The sequence below is a fragment of the Lactuca virosa genome, chromosome 5, assembly GCF_052849685.1.
Source record: "Lactuca virosa cultivar CGN04683 chromosome 5, Lactuca_virosa_CGN04683_v6, whole genome shotgun sequence".
Lineage (NCBI taxonomy): Eukaryota > Viridiplantae > Streptophyta > Magnoliopsida > Asterales > Asteraceae > Lactuca > Lactuca virosa.
In genome coordinates this window covers 447,982,141-448,004,407 of record NC_136430.1, presented here as the reverse complement: position 1 = coordinate 448,004,407, position 22,267 = coordinate 447,982,141, and the positions used below count along the sequence as shown (strand labels likewise).

General features: G+C 36.0%; 1 protein-coding gene across 2 annotated transcripts; it reads left to right on the top strand.

Moving 5' to 3' along the window:
- The first annotated feature begins 4,655 nt into the window (after positions 1 to 4,655).
- ALE2 (Protein kinase superfamily protein) lies at positions 4,656 to 10,166 on the top strand. Of its 2 annotated transcripts, XM_079050338.1 has the most exons (8): positions 4,656 to 5,090; positions 7,246 to 7,341; positions 7,416 to 7,547; positions 7,622 to 7,990; positions 8,074 to 8,313; positions 8,423 to 8,815; positions 8,921 to 9,161; positions 9,262 to 10,166. In XM_079050338.1, the coding sequence occupies exons 1-8, from the start codon at positions 5,021 to 5,023 to the stop codon at positions 9,917 to 9,919; spliced, it is 2,199 nt and encodes a 732-aa protein (XP_078906464.1). In that variant the 5' UTR covers positions 4,656 to 5,020; the 3' UTR covers positions 9,920 to 10,166. The 2 variants fall into 2 exon arrangements, with proteins under 2 accessions (XP_078906464.1, XP_078906465.1); XM_079050339.1 differs by lacking the exon at positions 7,246 to 7,341.
- Positions 10,167 to 22,267: the final 12,101 nt, after the last annotated feature.

The following is a 22,267-nucleotide window of genomic DNA, read 5'->3' as shown; positions in this document are numbered from 1 at the left end:
CAAGATCTTTTAGTGAAAACATGCGATTTAGGTTGGTGATGAACTGATGCATGTGGATGTCATTTGTTCCTGTAACTATCAAATCATCTACATAGACAATAACGTAAATAGTAGATGATGAAGAAATATGAACAAAAATGGATGTGTCTGACCGACATGCTCGAAAGCCATGAGTAATCAGACAATGCTTGAGTTTGGTAAACCAAGCTCGTGGAGCTTGCTTAAGACCGTATAATGCCTTGTTTAACCGACATACATGCTGAGGTTTTGATTTGTCTTCAAAGCCTTTAGGTTGTGTCATGTAGACCGTCTCCGATAAGTCACCATTTAAAAACGCATTATTTATGTCAAGTTGTCGAATACGTCAACCTTGTGAGAGAGCAATGGAGAGAACTAGACGTATTGTTGTTGGTTTAATAACAGGACTGAACGTGTCAAATTAGTCTACTCCGGCCTCTTGACTAAATCCTTTAGCGACCAAGCGTGCCTTGTGTCGGTCAATAGTGCCATCAGAACGCCTTTTAATCCTGTAAATCCACTTACAACCAACAATATTAGCGTTAGTAGGACATGGTACTACAGACCAAGTGTTATTTTTCATGAGGGCATCATACTCAGCCTTCATTGCATCTTGCCAACATGTGTGCTTTATTGCTTGGGAATATGTTTTTGGTTCGTGTTCAAGATGAGGGGAAACGGTAGTAAGGAAGGTTTTTGGTTTGAGGGAATCTGTACGTGCACGAGTGATCATAGGGTGCTGACTATTATCAGCCGGTCGATAATAGGAGGGTATGGTGGGTTGTTGTCTAGCACGAGAAGACACAGTGGAGTGTTGGTAGTTAGGAGATTGAGAGGTATTAATCGGTGGAGAAGGTGTAATGGGGCTCAAACAATGAACAGGGGTAGGAGATGAGTTACTTTGTGTAGAGGGCGTGTTTGGTGGAGATGTGGATGGGGTTGAGGGTATAGTGGGAGTAGGTGGTGTTGAATCTAAGGTGGCAATAATAGTAGGTGAAGTGGCAAGTGGTACTGAATTTTGAGAATTTGCAATAGAAGAAGTGGTGTTGTATGGAAAAGTGTCCTCATTAAAGACCACATGACGTGAGATGTATATATGAGATGCTGATTGATGGTAACATATGTAACCTTTGTGTGAAGCACTATACCCCAGAAAAATGCAAGGCTTTGAGCGGAAATCAATTTTATGAGAGTTGTATGGTCGTAAATATGGAAAACAGAGACATCCAAAAGTTTTAAGAAAATTATAATCTGGGACTTTGTGGTATAATTTTTGGTATGGAGATTCATAATTTAACAGAGGTGTGATGGTACGATTATGTAAATAGGTGGCTGTTTTGAAAGCATGTTCCCAGAAAAGTTTAGACAGGGATGATTGGGCTAATAATGTGAGCCCTTTTTCTACAATTACTCTATTTCGGCGTTCAATAGCACCATTCTGTTCTTGTGTATAAGGACAATAAATTATATGAAGAATGTCATGGTTTTTAAGAAAAGTCGAAACATTTCTGTATTCACCACCCCAATCAGTTTGTAGAGATTTGATATCACAAGAAAATTGTGTTTGAATCATGGTTCTGAATTGCAAGAAGGTAGAGAATACTTGTGATTTATGAGTTAAAAAATAAACCCATATGAACTTAGTGCAATCATCCATGAACAGAACAAAATATCTATGACCATTTAAAGAAAAAATCGGGGAAGGGCCCCAAACATCAGAATATATTAATTCAAAAGGTTTTGTAGAATTAACATGAGATGCGGGGAGATGAAATCTATGACTTTTTTCCAAGTTGACACGAATCACAAACACTTGGAAATTTATTTGATGAGACTGGAAGATTAAATGAAGATACTAAACGCCGAAGAAGAGGTTCATGTGGATGAGCAAGCCGCCTATGCCATCCATGGAGGGAGGTGCGAATACTAGAGAAGGTTGTGTGAGAAGTGTTGGTGTGAGGCAGCCGATACAAGCCTTGACTTTTATCCCCCTTGATGATTGTTTTTCCCTGCAATGTCTTAACAGTACAATGATTAAGCCAAAATTCCATGTACACATCATTATCATCTATTAATTTAGACACACTGAGTAGATTTTTAGTGAGTTCAGGAACAACAAGCACATTTGGCAATTTTAAATTAGGCAAAGAAGTTGAGCCAACATGAGAAATAAACATATGGTTACCATTTCCTACTTGAAGTTTATCATCTCCTTGGTAGTTGTCTGCAATATTAAGTTTGGAGACATCAGGAGTGACATGATATGTGGCTCCGGTATCAAAGTACCATGTTGGGTCCATGGCTGTAGCAGATGGGGTGTGTTGAGCTACATGAACCTGTATTTGATTGTTTCATGGATTAGGCCTCCTTGAGGGAAAGTCAGTCTGGTTTGTCCTTTGCCAGCAGTCAATAGCTTCGTGCCCTGTTTTGTTACACAGTTGACAGACTGGACGACGGCGTCGTGAGTCTGAGTTGCGGGATGACTGAGATGAGTTTGAGCCTTGTGATGTGTTGTGGTAAGCTGAGCGTTTTACTGTGAGAGCATCAACAGTAGAGGATTGCGGTACAGAGGCAATACGAAGATGCTCTTGTTCGAGTCTTGCTTCTTCCTGGAGTAACAATCCTGTAAGGTCATCAACAATGAGAGCTTCCGACTTCATCATAAATGCTGTGATGAATGGACTGTAAGAGGAGTCAAGTCCACCAAGAATATAGTTAATCAGGTCCTCATCGGTAACTGGATAAAGATTCTCAGCTAAGGAATCAACAATCGAACGTTTTCGCTCAATATATTCGATTATTGACATAGACCCTTTATTAAGGGACTGGAGTTGAGACCTGAGTTGCATACGAGAAGCCCTAGTTTGGGCTTGAAAAGTTTTCCCAATGATTTGCCACGCTGTGAAAGATGAAGTTGCGCGAGCAACGAGAGTAAGAGCCGTTTCTGACAAGGTGGATTTTAGCCACAAAAGAACAAACCGATCACGCCTTTTCCATGTGGCGTATTCAGGATTTGGTGTAGTTGTGGCAGGAATGGCAGCAACAGCAGGTGAGGTAGCGGTGGCTGGAACTGCGTCAATCGCAGGTACAGTGAGAATTTCCGGTGGTGGCTGAGGATTCAAGACGAATTCCTCCAACTCAAAAGCTTCAAGTGCCGAAACAATGGTGGTGCGCCAGAGTGGATAGTTGGTTCGATCAAGTTTGACCGTGATTGTAGGGATCTGGAAATTTAGGTTAGTGGCGGTGGTAGTGGCTAAATTGAGAAGATTAGGGCTTCCAGAAGCCATCAAAGAAGACAAAAGGAAGAAGGATCTGTGGGGTTTTTAGAGTAATCAGATCTCTGATACCATATGAGCTTTGAAACTGAACTGTGTGATTATCTTTCACTATGCAATGTTTATATATACAAGTAGAAAACTAGAAAGGAGATATTTACGGCTATACTAGAGCTAAGACTATTCTGGCTATTTGACCATTTGACTTTATCAAATACACACGTTTACAACTTTGTTATTAGGGGTAGAGAGAAGTAGGACACTAATTTGGAGAGTTTTCAAAACTGGGATAAACACTTAATTCTGGATATAGGTGCCTCTATCTATAAGGAAATGATTTAAACCCTAAGTGATAATTACTTGGTCACTAAGTAATTATTCTTATATTTGGTAATTATCTAAATATTAGATTCTTATACATAGGCCCTTATAGATATACAAATTTTATTTAATTAATTAATGACTCAACTAATTAACAAACTAAATCTATATAATTCATCTCTAACCAATATTGCTAATATTTTGCTCTTACCAACTGTTGCGACTCTATTATTTATAACAGGTGACATATGAGAGATGAAGGAATGAATGTGTTCGTGCATCTTATTTGCCAAATTTTCAAATCCTACCCTTAGTTTACATGTTTTTGCCAACACAACACCATTTTAAATAATTGTTCCACTCAACTTATAGAGTTTCGACAATCAATCATTTCTTTTATAGTTTATGAATTTATTGGTCTAACTAACACTTAAGTGAGTCAATTCTTTGTCAACACACTTTCGCCTTTATGCATTTTTAGTCCCAAATGTTATAATTTAAACATTTATTCTTCTAAAAAGTTCCATTTACTAAAAAATTTGATTTATTTATGTTAGTTTATTTTATTTATGGGTTGGTTTGTCTATTTATTTTCTATTTAACTAACTATTTACTTAGTTAATTTAGAACGAAAAGTCTATCCCTAAATTTAGGATGTTACAAACTTTGGTTGCGATGTGTGAGTTGTATGACAAGAAAGGGGGAGGTGATGTAGCTTTCAATGAAAGGAGCGAAAAGGAAGAAGGGGTATGTTGTGGTAATGGCTGATAAGAGCAATAAGAAAGCGTGGAACATCATATGTGGGTAATAGACTAATGAGTTTATAAGCATGGACTATCTGAATTAAAAAAAAAATTAGGGACCAAAAATATAAATTATCTATGGACGATTGTGTAATTTACTGTTTAAGTTAATAGTTTATTATTATTATTATTATTTTTATTATTATTTGATAAAATAGTGGAAACCTTTATGAAAAAAAAAAAAAACCATGAATGACGTCTATGATGCGGATACTAACAAACGAAAAATCTTACTGAACATATGCTCAACTTTTGGTTCGGCCCTAGTCGTAAGTTCATGTCGCTGTCTCACTCTCTTGAAACCTTTCGCTTCGTTCTCTATCAAGATCTAACCATAATCTTCTCTCTATCTCTCTAAATGTCCTGTCCTGACATTCGCTTCTGATCTTCGCCTCATTCTATGGATCTGCATTGTCGTACTTGAGAGCTGTGTTTGTGTTTGATGCACACCAATGGTTCATTTACTATCGGGGAATAGAATTGACGGAGGGTTTTGTCGGTGGAAATTAATTCAACGGAGAAAGCCTAGATTGGCGTTCAATGTAGCATTGTTTATTCAAGCACTGGCGTTCCGACAATGATGTTTGTGAATTCGCTCCCAAAATGCTCGCTATTCTGGTGCTGTTGTTTAGTTTCCATCTCATCCCTTTCGATTCTACAGCTGCCACTTACGGTATGGACCTTACTAGTTCAATTTTATTTCTTTAACCATTTTAGGGTTTATTCGTACATACACTATGGGAACAATAATTGTTAATTGATAAAGGTAAAAATTAACAGTTAATTGATGAATTGGGAGTGAAATTAGGGTTTTGTTAGTGCGTTATGATATGTGTTCGTGCTGTACTCTTTGTGGAAACTGTTTGATATAAAATTATATAATACTCCTTTCTTGAAAATCGAAAAAGTTATGGTTCGAATTTTTATGTTAAACCTAGTATTTTTAAGATGCAAAGTTGATATGAATTTGTTAGCAATGTACCCTGTACGTAGTTCTTGTTATTAATTAGATTACACCACACTAATTGTGCCAAAATCAGTAATGTTAAATGTCCCAATTTATCTGCATAGAAGTGCGTTCTTCTGTGTAGCACTCAACAAAAGCTTGGAGATTCCTAACCTTGGCAAATCTACATGGTGATGTTCGCCGCTTCTCTGTGGAAGAACTACTTTTGGTTTCAGACAATAATGAAGTTGCCTTACAACTGTTTTATTGTCTGGGGAATATGTGATAAAAAGTAATAATTACGCTAAGCAAGACCTGCTCTTGCTTATGTGCATATGCTTGATTGTAGTCATTACCATTTAGAGATGGTTGTCGAACATCCAATCTATATCTTAACTTTGGATAAAAGTGAAGCTAAGTTGCATCATATTATCAAGTAGTATACTACCAATCATTTATGGAATAAAAGCAGTAGCATACCAATGCATCCTGTTTACAAATGAGGAAAAGGAATAACATGAAGATTTTTATTTCTTACTGCATGGTATTCTACCTTAACTTAAGTAAATAGCTCTCCAATAGATCAAAAGACTACCATCAAGGTTCCCAAAGACTATCCGAAAGGACATAGGTGAACTTAAGTTGCATTTTAAAATTCTACAACAAGAAAGAATTTTGCTTTGGTATTTGACACATTGCTCATGCAGTTACTCCGTTTCAGTCTCTCCAAGTAACTGAGAAAAGTTACGCCGGTTATGCTTTTACTTTGCTGATGTAAACTACAAAGTACAAACTAAAACAACAATGTGAACTTGCCTTTTTGTCACAAAATTTCTATTGACATTGCATTGAGATTATTGATGTTGTGAGTTATTATCGTGACGCAAAATGGAAGATTATATACCCAATGCTTGCTCCTTGCGATGAACATTGACCTTGTATGTTAGAAGCAGTTTTGGTGGCTTTTCTTTTGAATACCCTTACTATAATCTTAAAATAAAAAGAGATCTTCATCTGATTTTTTAAAGAAATCAGGGGCTTGTCACATTGTCAGTCAAATAAGAGATAGGTTTATATCATGATTGAACGTTAATGGGTTTCCTTTGTAACGAAAATGGCAACTTTTGTATATTGTGAATTCTTTTTACTGGTTTTTAGTACTCAACAGTATAGATTGAAACCTCTTTTATTTGGTCAAGATTGGAAGTCTCACCCGAGCTTACTTAATGAAAATATAAGCAACGATTGTGGAACAGGATGATATTTTTAGAATGCTCTTAAATGGTTGTTCACTTATATGTAATCTAGCCTCTTGATTTGCTCATTTCAACAAATTGCAGTTAGAAGGTTATAACATTAATGGTGCTCGTCTAGTTGTCTATTTATATGAAAATAAGTTTATCAACTTCCTTTCCTGGGATTTCTCCCTTTCGCATCAATTGTCTTTCAAGAATAGAGATTTTTTCCAAGATTGATAGAATGGAATGATGGCTATCTTTAACTCTTTTTTTTTTTTTTTTTGTACGTACCACTTCAATACTTTTCAATTGATCAAACTGCTCTATAGTCTATAAATTCATGTTTCAAATGCTATGCGCAAATTGATGGCTGCATGGATTTCAGAGCAGCCTAAGGTAACAAAAAACATTTGCATCGATATGCGTGCAAGGGCTTAAGATCAATCTAATGTTTTGGGTATTTATTTCTTTCCATAATGACTCAAAGGTATATGATGAAGTTGGGAATGTGTTGTGGGGTGGGGTCCACTAAATACTAATGAATCTAATATGAAACCCGATCAATAAATACACTTATATTCATATCACATTGCTGGATCAATATACCTTGCATTAGATAGCGATATTTTTCTTTTTATTTGCAGCGAGACTTATATCAATGAGGGATCCACCAAATACACATCACCCCAAACCTTTTTTTAAGCCTTTGATTGTTCCTGCTTCTTCTCCAACAATTCAAGGTCCTTAATTCTTTTAACCACATTGTAAGCTCTTGAAAGTTCAGCATATTCTCATAAAATATCTTTCTATTTAGGTCTTGTTTCTGGTCCTACTGGTAGCAGCTTGCCGCCACATCACCACCACCACCACCACCCCCACGGCCGCCATCATCATCCTCATGGGATAAGAACTCATGCAGTCTCCCCATCTCCATCCTCTGGACCAGGTATATAAGTTATCTTTTATCTACTTTCTAGACTCAATAACAATCTTATTATTAAAGTAAAGATGATTATGCAGGTTGTGGCCTAACCTGTTTGGAACCACTGACTTCGACTCCTATTGGTTCACCTTGTGGGTGTGTTTTACCAATGAAAGTGAGACTGCTTTTACAAGTGTCTGTGTATGCTGTCTTCCCTGTTGTGAACGAGCTAGAGATTGAGATTGCATCAGGCATGTACCTAACACAAAGCCAAGTGGTGATAACAGGTGCCAGTGCTGATAGTGAAAACCAAGGACAAACAGTCATTGATGCAAACTTGGTGCCATTGGGACAGCGATTCGATAATGTCACTGCTGCTTTCACATACGAGAGATTTTGGAAGAAAAAACTCTCATTGAATAAAACCCTTTTCGGAGATTATCAAGTGGCATATATTATTTATCCAGGTAAGGTATAATATATTATACTTCCATATCTTTTCCTGTTACCAATTTGGGTTCTAAAATATGAGATGTCATGTCACAATCAGGGCTTCCTACTTCGCCATTACAGATGGAACCAAGCGGAGGTCCCGGGATGCAAGATTTCCCAATAACCGCAAATTTTGTTCGCAAAAGTCAGACAATAAACCGTAAAACCATTTTTGTAATTGCATTGTCTGCAGCAGTGCTCTTGATTGTTTGCTGTGCTGCAATTTGTGTTATCATCAAGTACAGAAAGCTATGTAATTCATCCAGTGCTTTTACATCCTCAAATAACAAGAGATGTGGTAAGCTTCAACCTTGGGATGGCTTTCTGTTCAATTTAAAAAACAATTGTTAGTAGTGTTTCAAGTTACATAGAAATAAATGTATGAATGATTGGTGTTGTACTTGTAGGACTTGGAGCATTGTTAGCAAGCAATCCAACAAGTTCCATATCAGTATCTGTTGTTTCCGCCATGCCTACTTGTGTTCTTTCCGTTAAGACGTTTTCATTAGCTGAGCTGGAAAAAGCTACCGAGAAATTCAGCTCATTAAGAGTTTTGGGTGAAGGTGGTTTTGGATGTGTTTATCTTGGGATCATGGATGATGGAGCTCTGGTTGCTGTAAAATTGTTGAACAGAGATATTAACCAGAATGGAGATCGTGAGTTCATTGCAGAAGTTGAGATGTTAAGCCGGTTGCATCACCGTAATCTTGTTAAACTCATTGGTATATGCATTCAAGGATGTGCTCGCTGTTTGGTCTATGAGCTTGTTCCCAATGGCAGCGTTGAATCTCATTTGCATGGTATATGTGGTTTGTTTTAAATCTTAATGCTAGAAATACCAACATGCTTTCACTCATTTCTTTTATCATATAAAATTTGTATTTTGATTGGTATTGGTGTTTCAGGTGTGGATAAGCAAACGGGGCCTCTTGATTGGGATGTGCGATTAAAGATCGCTCTGGGTGCAGCAAGAGGGTTGGCTTATCTTCATGAAGATTCCAACCCTCGTGTCATCCACCGTGATTTCAAAGCCAGCAACGTTTTGCTAGAAGACGATTTTACCCCTAAGGTATCAGATTTCGGGTTAGCAAGGGAAGCTACAGAAGGGAGTCATCACATTTCAACCCGTGTCATGGGAACTTTCGGGTTTATTGTCTTTTTCAACACTTATTATTTAAAGAGGGGTTTGTTTGGTTTATAATTTAAATTTAAAATAAAAATATTTGATTTTTCTTTCACATCACAGTTATGTGGCTCCCGAGTATGCGATGACGGGGCATCTACTAGTGAAAAGCGACGTGTACAGTTACGGGGTGGTGCTGCTGGAGCTTATTTCGGGAAGAAAACCGGTCGACATGTCACAACCTCCGGGTGAAGAAAACCTCGTCACGTGGGCCCGCCCACTTCTCACAACCCAAGAAGGTCTGCTCCGGTTAATCGACGGGACCTTAGCCGGGACCTACGACTTCAACGACATGGCAAAAGTGGCTGCAATCGCTTCCATGTGTGTGCACCCACAGGTGGCTCAACGACCTTTCATGGGCGAAGTCGTCCAAGCCCTAAAACTCATATACAACGACAAAGACGACACCACTACCCAACGAGACTCCTCCGCCTCCGCCGTCGAATCCGAATTCAAAGCCGACCACACCGTTTCCGATGGCAGCTGGTGGAACGCCGGCGGTTCCACACATCTCATGTACGGTAACGATTCTCCCATCTTAACGATGGATTATAGCTCCGCCTCCGGTCCATTTGACGAGGTTGAAAACAATGGCGGTCTTGGAAATAGGTCCGGCCCGCTAAGGACGGTTAGGAAGAAACCCGGGTTTTATAATAGATTAAAAGGGAGTATGAGTGAACATGGTGGGGGTAAGCCTTTCTGGAGTCAAGGCTCTATTTAGTTTTTTAAATGTACAGAACCGGAAAATGTTAAAAGGAAACTCGGGTTTTCGTGATCGATTGGAGTCGGACCGAGTTTTAGTTAATTATGTAGGAAAACAGCCGAGGGACCTAATTGAAAAAAGCTGGGTGAACTACATTTTTGGTCCCCGAACAATATAATTATTCACATATTTGGTTTCTAAGAATATAATATGGGATACTGCATGGGTTAAGCTATTTGAATTTTTACTATGTTTAGGGAACAAATTTTGGGTTTTAATCATGGTGTAGTGTACATCATTTTTTTTAAAAGGTTAGACGCGAAATGCAATGCACACAATAATTAGCATACATTTTAATGATTATTATTTTATTTCTAACAATGTGGTTTTTGGCAAAATAATAACATATTTTAATGTTGGTCTATTTTACGTATTATTTCAGACATTTTTTGCTTATTTTACAGCCACTAGCTCACTTTACATTTGAGGGATAATGATTAAAAAGGGAATATATATTTTGATTTTTATACAGTTGAGGGATAATGATTAAAAAGGGAATATATATTTTGATTTTTATACATTTGGTATCTGAGTTTTTTTTTTCATTCACATTTATCTCTTCAACTTGCTAAACTGAACAAATTCAGTCTTTATGACCGGCTACTCCAGGTTATCCGGGAAAAATGACTTAATATGATAATATAGTCATTAATATTTTTGTATACATTTAGTCCTTAATATTTTTTTGTTTCAAAATAAGTCATTTTTGTTTTTGTATTCATTAAGTATTTATAAATGATTTCTTTAAGTTTTTCTCACGACATCTTATGTAGGACAATCATTGATGAGATGTTTGAGGTTGTTGATGCTTATGACCATCGCGATCTCGACTGCTTGGTTGCGTAGGTCTTGTAGTTTGACTTAGGTCTTCTGTTCTAAACATCGTAACTTCTTCATACGATATCAGATTTTAACGATCTTTATTTTCACGTGTTCGTTTTTTTGAGTCTACTACAACTTTCGTTATGATTACTCCCATTAAAATGTAATATATTCTTACTTACGATTTTATAAAAAAAACATCCATACATGCATTCATAAAAAACGTATGAATATAAAGATCGTTAAAATCTGAGATCGTATAAAGAAGTTATGACATTCAGATGACCTAAGCAACCAAGTAGTCGAGATTGCGATGGGCATAAACATCAAAAGCCCCAAACACCTCATTAATGATTATCCCACTTAAGATGTCATAGGAAAAACCTAAAGAAATTATTTATAAGTACTGAATGAGTACAAAAACAAAAATGATTTATTCTGTAGAAAAGAAAAAATAAAGGACTAAATGTGTACAAAAATATTAATGACTAAATGTGTACAAAGTGAGAAATATATTACCTTATTAAGTCATTTTACCGGCTAACCTGGAGTAACCGGTCATAAAGACTGAATTTATACAGTTTAACAAGTTGAAGGGGTAAATGTAGAAGAAAAAAAACTCAATGACCAAATGTGTACAAATCAAAAAATATATTATCTTTTGAAGTCAATATCCCTACATTTAATCATTGTTGATGATTTTTTTATACTTTAATTATTTTTATGGTAACATAATTTGATCAACAAATAAGTTGTAATTGTTTTCGCTTAATAGGTTTCAAGGTAAATGTTGTGTTGAAATCGATGCATATATTGATAATCTTTAAATACTATTAAAAGAGAAACCTTATGACATCATCTTAAATAATATGAACCCTTGATTGTATTTCAATTTTATTTTTTCCACCCTTAGATCAAATTGCTGACATTATCTTCCCCATATGGAATGTATTTAATTCCAATAAATGCATTCCAATCGTCAAACAATAACTTACATTCGTTGAAATGGAATGTATTTAATTCCAATAAAAGTTTTCCATATTTTAAATCTTGAATTTCCGGTTATGAAAATTTTAATATGGTCAATTTTAAAAGCATATTACTAACAAACCATTTCAATCAAAGCATTAATATCAACCATTAATGTAAATCCGTTTATATTAGTAAACCATTAATATAAAATCTATTTTTATTAGGAAATCATTAATACCAAAAAATCATATTCAAATTATCACATACATATACGATTCATCATTGAATCCGCGGCTCACACTTATTTTCAATCGTTTCTTTTCTTCAAATCTTCTCCTACAACATCATTCTTATTGCTTATAACTTCCATCATCATTCTCTGCTTCAAACATTCGCTCTTGTGCACTAGAATGTCAGTACCTTCTTTCGCTTTTTATATTTTTTTCGATTATTTTTTTGTTCCTATATCAAATATATGTATTCATATATTTCGATTTTCTTTGTCACAAATTACATGAAATCAGTTAACTATTTTTCTGAAACTTTTTAAATAAACACGAAAAGATATTACGTACCTTTAACAAAACAGAAATTAACTATCTTGTGAACTGACATTAATTACGAAAATGTTACTTTTCTATATTAGAGATGATTATGATTTTTTTTATGTCATAAGAAGCCGGTTAATTTTGGCATGATTTTAAAATATCATTGAAATTATTATGTATTTGTATATCATACCAACCTACTCTTTTATCTTTATATAGTAACAATAAAATTTATAAATTTACACAACAAATATACATATTTCGAACTTCGTAATATTATTATACCTTACAAAATACAACTCCCTCCAAAATAATTTTTGCCAGTAATTTCATCCATAATTTCACCAAATTTAAATTTGTATTTTCTTTATATAATTTTTTTTTAACGATCCTGATTTTTTTCCTCCAAAAGTATATCAAGCATTTACGTCTTAGATAATGCTACCCCATTATAATTATTACTTTCCAAAAATATATATGTTTAATGAGGAATTTGATTTAATGAGGAAGTAAATGTTAATTAAAACGAGATATATATTCCATAATTATTACACGGGTTTATTAAAAAAAATTAATATCAAGGTGTAACCATTAAGCATTTTTAAAGTGAAATTTCAGAATACATACAAACGATGATGTTGTACAATGAAACATAAAATTGAATAGACTGAAAAAAAACTATTAAGACAGTTAATCTTGAACATAACATAGTTATGAAAAATTATAAAGTAAGATAATAATTATAAGATATTAGGAGATTTGTAAAAAGTACAATTAGTAAAAGCGTTACGGTTATTAGAAAAAAATAAGACCGTTAAGATTAGTAAAAATACAATATATAAACTAAATTATCACAATAGTAATGAAATGTCATTATTTGATATTTCATATAATTGAAAGATATACCAAATTACATTGATGATATACTAAAATTATTCAAAGTTACGTCAAAACTAATGCAAAGTTCTTGCGAACACCAAATAAATAAGAGCAAACATACAAGCTAGCACTTATATTTATAATCAATTTAAAATAAACCAATCATGATTTAGAAAAGAATCTCCATTGATGATATACTAAAATTAAATGGATGATATACTAAAATTAAATGCATATAACATTTAACATTCTATAAATTATATTATATGACTTTATTTGAATAAATGAAATAGTTGTCAATATTTAATACAGTGGAAAAAACGGTATATTAGTTGTCAATATATGTTTAAATTAGGTAACTTTATTATGGAATGAACGTCTAATTAAAATGTTTATAATTATATAACAATATCATAACTATATGAGACGAGGAATGTCGTTCAACTAATAAAACGAAAAATGTTGTCTACAAACAGGTCCTTCAATGATTATAGATATTTATCGTTTTCAATGTATTTTCTACACATTTCAATAATACCAAAAACTATATATTTTTTTTATAATCATTATGCAATATCTGTAGACAATTATATGTTTTTTTATGTGTTTCCCTCGTTTAATGCGGGCTATAATCTAGTTTTTATTTTATGCGAATGCATAGTATTTTATAAAAGAACTATTTTAAGGTTATCACTGATTTTGGTAAACAAACTATTCAAATTGTCAACAAATTGTTTGTATATATTATATACTAGGTTATAGTCCGTAGGAACAATGTTTACAAAATATATATATAGTAAAAATTTATAATTATTAATCAATTATTTTCAATAAATTATTAATTAAAAGATTTATGTTTTTTTATTTATTTAATGTTGATTCAAATAAATATGTAGAATTATATTTCAAGATATATTAGACAGTTTTTATAACCCATGTGCTACGCGGTTGACAAACCTAAAACAACATTGAAACTTTTAAAAAGTTAAACTTTAATCACAAATTTGCAAATGATTATTTTTATACAAAGTGTGCTAAAACGGACTTTTGTAAATACCATGATGAACATCCAGGAAGCACTTGAAGCACCAAATCGCCAATAAACATCTCTGTAGCAATTTGTTCAAGGATCACTTGTATGGGTAGAGAATCAAACTAAACCAATATAAAAAAATATAGCTAATCCAAAATAACCAATCAACTAATGTTTTAGTGTTGAACCTTCATAAGGAGTCGACTGCATTGATGAGACGATACTTGATTTGAATTGGAATCGGGGCCAATATAGCATATCGCAAGCCACTTAAAGCTTCATAACAGCCAAAGATAAACATATCAAGTAAAAACCATGTGGATTATTAGCTAATAACTTGACATTTTTAGTAGGTTTCATCTTGACCATACCACATAATGTGCAAATTTTATGAAGACAAATCACTATTTTTATGGTCGTGTTACTTCTTTTGCAACTGAATAATTATGGCTACATGTTATACCCTAATTCTAACAACAATACTGAAGTATGATATCTTGATATTCATATGAAAAAAAGGTGATGTTTGGAAATTTTTCAATAAACACCAAGCGTACTACTTTGGAGTTTACAAAGTACGACTTTCTGATATCCAAAATATCAAATGTGATGTCTATGTATAACCCTTGTTACAAAGATAACGATTAAAAATAAGTCAATTTAAATGGAGTTCGTATGACAAAGTTATAAAGGTTCAAAGTTTGGTACAATTTCATATATTTCACCATTTACCTTACTTTGTAGCTAAAAAAAAATAAGACTTCCCGACATAAAAATTTGGAATGTGATATGTTCATAAAGAACTCTTGTTACAAAGAAAACAATAAAAAAAAACAGCTCAAACAGAATTCGTATGAAAGAGTTATTAATGTTCAAAGTTGACAAAAAAACATGATTTTCGCAGGTAGTGGCTTACGAAACCATGGCTATATATATATATATATATATATATATATATATATATATATATATATATATATATATATATATATATATATATATATATTAATTTTCGATTATTTTTTTGCATTGTTTGTTATAGCGGGGCGCTCTCACATTGGACAAGCATAATAGAATCCGGTGATCCCATCGTCGTGGTTATAACAAAGACGGCAGGAAGGTTATCGTCATGAATTGTTGCCAGCTACAGAAAAAAGGAAAAGAGTGGTATGTTGGGTTCGACCGAAGAGATTGAAATAGATAAAGGAAATAATAGGAAAATGGGATCCACAAATTTAATTACCGGTTCTTTTAGTAATCTAAACTTTAAAAATAATAATAATAAATAAATAAGAGTAAATTTGGTCAATGACTATAATAGTATTTGGGTCTGATCTTTGCCGCGGGTTCTTATGTGTGTTTTTCTTGCATATTAGGCATGAGAATTGATTAAATCGGTATAACATATCACAACTTCAAAAAAGCACTAAATGTTTAAAAAAAACGAGCGTTGGGTGATTTATCAAAAGTTGAGAAGAGTTTACAGACTATTTTGATAGGTTGGATGGTTTTCTCATAATCCATAAAAATGCAAGGGGCGTAACTATAAAAAGTAGTCCAATGTCTATTATACAAAGTAGAAGATATATATATATATATATATATATATATATATATATATATATATATATATATATATATATATATACACACACACACACTACAGAGATAGGGATAAATACAAAAGTTTAGAAAATGAAAGGGATAAAAGTGATATCTTACAAAGTTGAAGGTGGAGGGGGTCAAAATGATATTTAAAAAAAATAAATGGATGAAAAACATCATTTTTCAAAATAGAATGGTTGCAAGTGACGGATTATACAAAATTAAGAGATCAAAGTTATACTTTACGTATTGACATACATATACATTACGCATTAATTGGTTATAGTATTAGCTATAGTAATTTTCTCTCACAAAAGAAAGTTTATATATATATATATATATATATATATATATATATATATATATATATATATATATATATACTAAAAAAACAAAACAAAAAGTTACACATTAAAAGTGTAAATTATTCTAAACCACAAACCACTATGTAGTTTATTAATATTAAAGGGTTATCATATTTCTTAATAGTTCTTATTAGTTCTCATTGATAATTGATAGATTTCCACAAAAGATTGACTATTGATTTCACAATAGCTCTCATTAGTTTGCATTGATATTTGATTGATTTCCATAAAAGATAATTTGACTGATGTTATACTTGATTTGATAGAAAACAAATTTATACTTTTAAAATTAATATTAATATATTGTATATTGATTTAAAAGAAAATATATATTTCTTTTAAGAAGAAAAATAAGTTAAAGAGTAAATTATAAGAATGGTCTTTGTGATTTGGTAATTTGTATGTTGTTCATTAACTTATTTTTTTAAACTCGTATCGTCCTTACCATTTGGTTTTGTTTTAAGAAGAATACGAGGAGGTATGCTAAAAGTAAAATGCATCGAGAAGAGCAAATAGAAGAAATGAGATAACAGTAAGGGAAAAGAAAAGATATGAGATGAGATAGGAGTAAGGGACAAAAAAGAAGATGGAGCGATAAGATTATGAGAAAAGGTAAAGGTAAAGAAGAATAAAGCCTGATAAGGATGCGAGAAGAGATGATAAGATGTGAAGATAGAGTATGAATAAAGTAGGAGACGAGCCTGCGAAGAGTCTAAGAAAGAGTATGAGTTGAGAATGCAAGATTATGTAAAGAGAAAGAATAGTTGAGTAAGATAATAAAAAGAAGAGATTAGATTTACAGAGTATGAGAACGGCGAGAAAGAATGTTAGAATATGTAAAGAAAAGAAAGATGAGAAGAAGATGATTTACATGGAAACAAATAGAATATAACTCACTAAACTTGTGGTATGATGTATGTAGAATTTCATGTTTTGCAGGTTCAGGTGTTAGCCGTTGTACGAAAGGAAGTAGGAGTACAAGGATTTGGATTAGGAATAGTTTCATTTCTTTGTATTTTCATTATATCTTAAGATATATTTATGATTTTACTATAAACCCGAATATTGCATTCGGTGTAAATTGTTTTGAGTTAATAGAATTATGCATTTTAGTATAAAAATATGATAATTCCCTAGTTAATTAGATGAGAAAAATTTGGATCGTTACATAGGATCTATTACAATAAAGTAAAGGTCATTTAAAAAAAACATCTTCAATACCCCCTATTTAGAAGCATGTATATCATTGAATATACAATCAAAATATACATGATGGACAATGAATGTTGTGTCATCAAGTCGGACCCTTCCCCTTAGTACCAGAAGTATCTGAAAACACCTAAATAAACTGTATGCAAAAGGTTAGTGAATTCCCAAAATATCACATAACATACAACCACAGAATACCATGCAACATACATATAGTTGCCATGGGATACCCCCATGGTGTATACCTGGAATGTCATGGGTTCCCCCATGGTCTAACATCCAAGTGTCATGGACTACCCAATGGTCTTTACCTGGAATATCATGGGCTACCCCCATGGTCTGATATCCAAGTGCCATGGGCTACCCCCATGGTCTTCATACCAGTGTCACGGGCTGCCCCGGGGTCTTCAGAATATTAAATACATAACAAACGTCAATCCACATGTCAAATAATGGGCCGACATTGGTGCCTTCGACCCATTGATATAGTGAGAAGACTCACCTCAGACCGCTGATAAAAATATTGCTTGGCTACCAGTCCGAAAATCTCACACTGAATATACACAAGTTATCCTAATTGGAATTAAGTCATAAACTCAAGGCATAGGCCAAAACCCTAAGTCCAAACTCCTCCAATAAGGCCCAAAAGTCTTTCTTCTTTAATGGGCCTAACATCCAAGGTCCAAAACAATAATGGGCCACAAGGCCCAAAAGGCCCAACCATGCCACCTATGGTCCAATAACAAGTTCAAAGTCCCAATTGCTCTAATAGATCCAGACCCAAGGTTAAATAGGGATCAAATGGCTCAAAAGCCCAACGTAAGCCCAAAACTCACTCGAAGCGTACGCCCAACGTACATCATCAGTACGCTTAGCGTACTAGGTCCTTTGGCGGTACGTGCAACGTACAAACTAGTATGCCCAACGTACAAGCTGTTTTGCACAAATAGTCATTAAGTGCTTAATTCATGTAGCCACTTCGTCAAATTCCAAATCTTGGTCATTTTAAATAGGGCTCAAGTCCGAGAATTAGGGTTTTAGCCTTGGCCTCATACGCCCCGCGTACAAGCTTGTACGCCCCGCATACGAGCCTCAGCTACCTGATGCACACATTTGTGTATGCTAAGCGTACATACATGTATGCCCAGCGTACGGAGGGTCCTATTTTGCCAACTTTAAATACATCAAGGGCATAAAATGAAATACATGGATTTTGATGTTACAACTCTTCTCCACTGAAATTAGACTTCGTCCTCAAAGTCTGCCGACGCAAATAAATCTGGGTAATACTCTCTCATCTAGTCCTCCGGCTCCTAGGTCCATTCAGAGCCCCTCCGGTGCTGCCATTGCACCTTCACTAGCTTCACCACTTTGTTATGAATAGCTTTAGTTTTCCTGTCCATAACTGCAATGGGCTTATCAACATAGTCTGGGCTCTCATCCACTTGAATATCATCTAGCGAGATAACCGCAACCTCATCTTCTACACACTTCTGCAACTGAGACACATGGAAGGTGTTATGGATCTGACTGTGCTCATCCGGAAGATCCAGCCGATATGCAACCCTTCCAACCCGGGCAGAAATTCAGAATGGACCAATGAAACGGGGGCCCAACTTGCCCCTCTTCCGAAATCGGATGACACCTTTCCAAGGTGACACCTTCAGCAACACCAGGTCTTCTACTTGGAACTCGAGGTCCGAACGACATCGCTCAACATAACTGTTTTGGCGACTCTGCGCAACCCGCAACCTGTCGCGCACATGATGAATCAACTTAGTGGTCTTAAGCACTACCTTCGTGTTTCCCATGACACGATGCCCGACCTCTCCCCAGCAAACCGGGGTCCTACACCTCCTTCCATACAACATCTCGAATGGAGGTCGATCAATACTAACATGATAATTGTTGTTGTAGGAGGCTAATGGAAGGTAAGTATCCCAACTCCCTCCAAAATCCAACACACAAGCTCTAAGCATATCCTCGAGCTTCTGGATCATCCGCTCACTTTGACCGTTGGTCTGGGGATGGTACATTGTACTGAAGTGTAGTTGAGTGCCTAAATCCTCATGAAACTTCCTCCAAAATCTGGAAGTGAAACGAACATCTCGATTTGAAACCACAAATACCAACACCCCCTACCTGACTACCACCTCCTGAACATAAATATCTGCTAACTTTTCTGCGGATGTGCTCTCCTCAATTGGAATAAAATGCGCACTCTTGGTCAGTCTATCCACAATAACCCATATAGAATCAACGCCCCGCGCCGTCCTATGTAACTTGGTGATGAAATCCATAGTGATCTCCTCCCATTTCCACATAGGAATGGGTAACGGCTGCACCTTTCCGTGACGTATTTGATGTTCGGCTTTGACCTTACTACATGTAAAACACCACTCAACAAACCAAGCAACCTCCCTATTCATGCATGGCCACCAATAACTCAACCTCAAATCTTGATACATCTTCGTGGCCCCCGGACGGATAGAAAACTTGGACTTATGAGCCTCCTCCAAAATCATCTGTCTCACCCCGCCTGATGTCGGAACCCAAACCATGCCACACCGAGTCAATAATCCCCGACTGTCTCTAACAAACAACGGTATCTTCCCTCTAATCCGCTCAATTTCTAATTTTCCTTTTTCTGTCCTTCAACCTGAGCCTCCTTGATCAAATCCATCAAGGGTGAAGTAACAGTTATTCTCAAAGAAGTATATCGGATCGGTGAACATACCGCCTTACGACTCAAAGCATTGGCCACCACATTGGCCATCCTGGGATGATACAAAATCTCACATTCGTAGTCTTTCACCACATCTAACCACCTCCGCTTCCGCATATTCAAATTCAGCTGATCCATCAAATACTTCAATTTTTTGTGATCGGTGTAGATGTTGCATCGGACCCCACACAAGTAATGCCTCCAGATTTTGAGGGAAAACACCACCGCCCCCAATTCCAAATCATGCGTGGGGTAATTTGCCTTATGAGGCTTTAGCTGCCTCGAGCCGTAAGCAATCACGTGCCCTTTATGCATAAGGACAACTCCCATACCTGAAATAGAAGCATTGTAATAGACCAAAAAATCATCCAATCCCTTAGCTAACGCAAGAATCGGGGCCTCGCACAATTTCTGTCTCAAAGTCTCGAAAGCCAATTGTTGATCTGAACCCCACCGAAAGGTCACATTCTTCTTGGTCACGCGGGTAAAAGGTACTACAATCTTAGAGAAATCCTGAATAAATTTTCGATAATACCCCACAAGAACCTAACAAACTCCGAATCTCGGATGCGTTTTTTGGGACCTCCCAACGCATCACAGCCTCGATCTTGGCTGGGTCTACTAAGATACCACCCTGATTGATGATGTGCCCCAAAAACTGCACCCCACGCAACCAAAAATCACATTTGGAGAATTTGTCATAAAGCCTTTCCCCCCCTCAGAGTCTCCAACACCTCTCGCAGATGCTGCTCCTTGATCTTGGAGTAGACCATAATATCATCAATGAAAACAATCACAGACCGATCCATCATCGGTCTGCAAACCCGGTTCATGAGATCCATGAACGTTGCTGGTGCATTGGTGAGCCCGAATGGCATCACCACGAACTCGTAATGCCCATAACAAGTTCTAAAGGCCGTCTTCTACACATCTTCATCCCTGATCCTCATCTGATGGTATTACGACCTAAGATCAATCTTGGAGAACCAAGATGCACCGTGAAGCTGATCAAATAAATCGTCGACCCTCGGAAGTGGGTAACGGTTCTTCACTGTCAGCTTGTTCAATTCCCGATAATCGATGCACATCCTGTATGACCCATCCTTCTTTTTCATGAATAGGATCGGTGCTCCCCACGGGGAACTGCTCGGACGAATAAAACCCTTATCTAGCAGCTCCTGCAACTGCGTAGACAATTCCTGCATCTCAGGCGGGGCTAGGCGATACGGTTCCTTGGCAATACGAGTCGATCCAGGCAACAAATCAATATGGAACTCGGCTTGCCTCTCAGAAGGCACTCCCGACAACTCCTGTGGGAAAACATCATGGAAGTCCCGCACAATGTGTACCCCGCTCAAATTTGTCATGGTCTAAACCCGTGTATCCGAAACATAAGCCAAAAACCCAGAACAACCCTGCTGAAGAAACCTCCTAACCCTCGCAGCTGAACAGAGAGCTGGCCCATGCGAAGCTCTCTCACCAGGAATAATCAATTCTCCCCCACTTGGGGTTTGAACTCTCACTAAATGTCGTTCACAATCAATCACGACTCCATTGGGCCCTAACCAGTCCATCCAGATAATCACCTTCAATCCCCTCAAGAGAATCGGTACCAGGTCGATCGAAAACCTCTCACTGAACATGCTCATAACACATCCTCGGAATACCCTCACAACGCTCACAGTACGATCATCTGCAATCTCCACCTCCAGAGGGGAATTCAAAGTCCTTGGAGCGTCTCAAAACTTCTTGTTGAGCGCAAGAGATACAAAGAATCGGGTAGCCCCCGAATCAAATAAAACATGATCTGACAAGCCGTTGACCAAAAAGGTCCTTATACAAGATTATAACAAACATAAGAATAACAAGGAAAACAATAAAGACAGAGATAAGACACATAACAGTAATGACATCCGGTGCTGCTCGGGCATCATCAGTGGTCAACTGAAATGCTCTGCTCTTCACCGCAGGAGCCTCCGCCTTGCCATGGCGCCATCGGTAATCCTCAAGGTGGCTGGCGCACGAACACACCACTGATCCACCAGACAACCTCAGACAATCAGACTTTTTATGGCCGGTCTGATTGCAACGGAAACAAATCAAGCCCTTCTTCGGGCACTTCCTGCTCATGTGGCCCGATTGGCCACA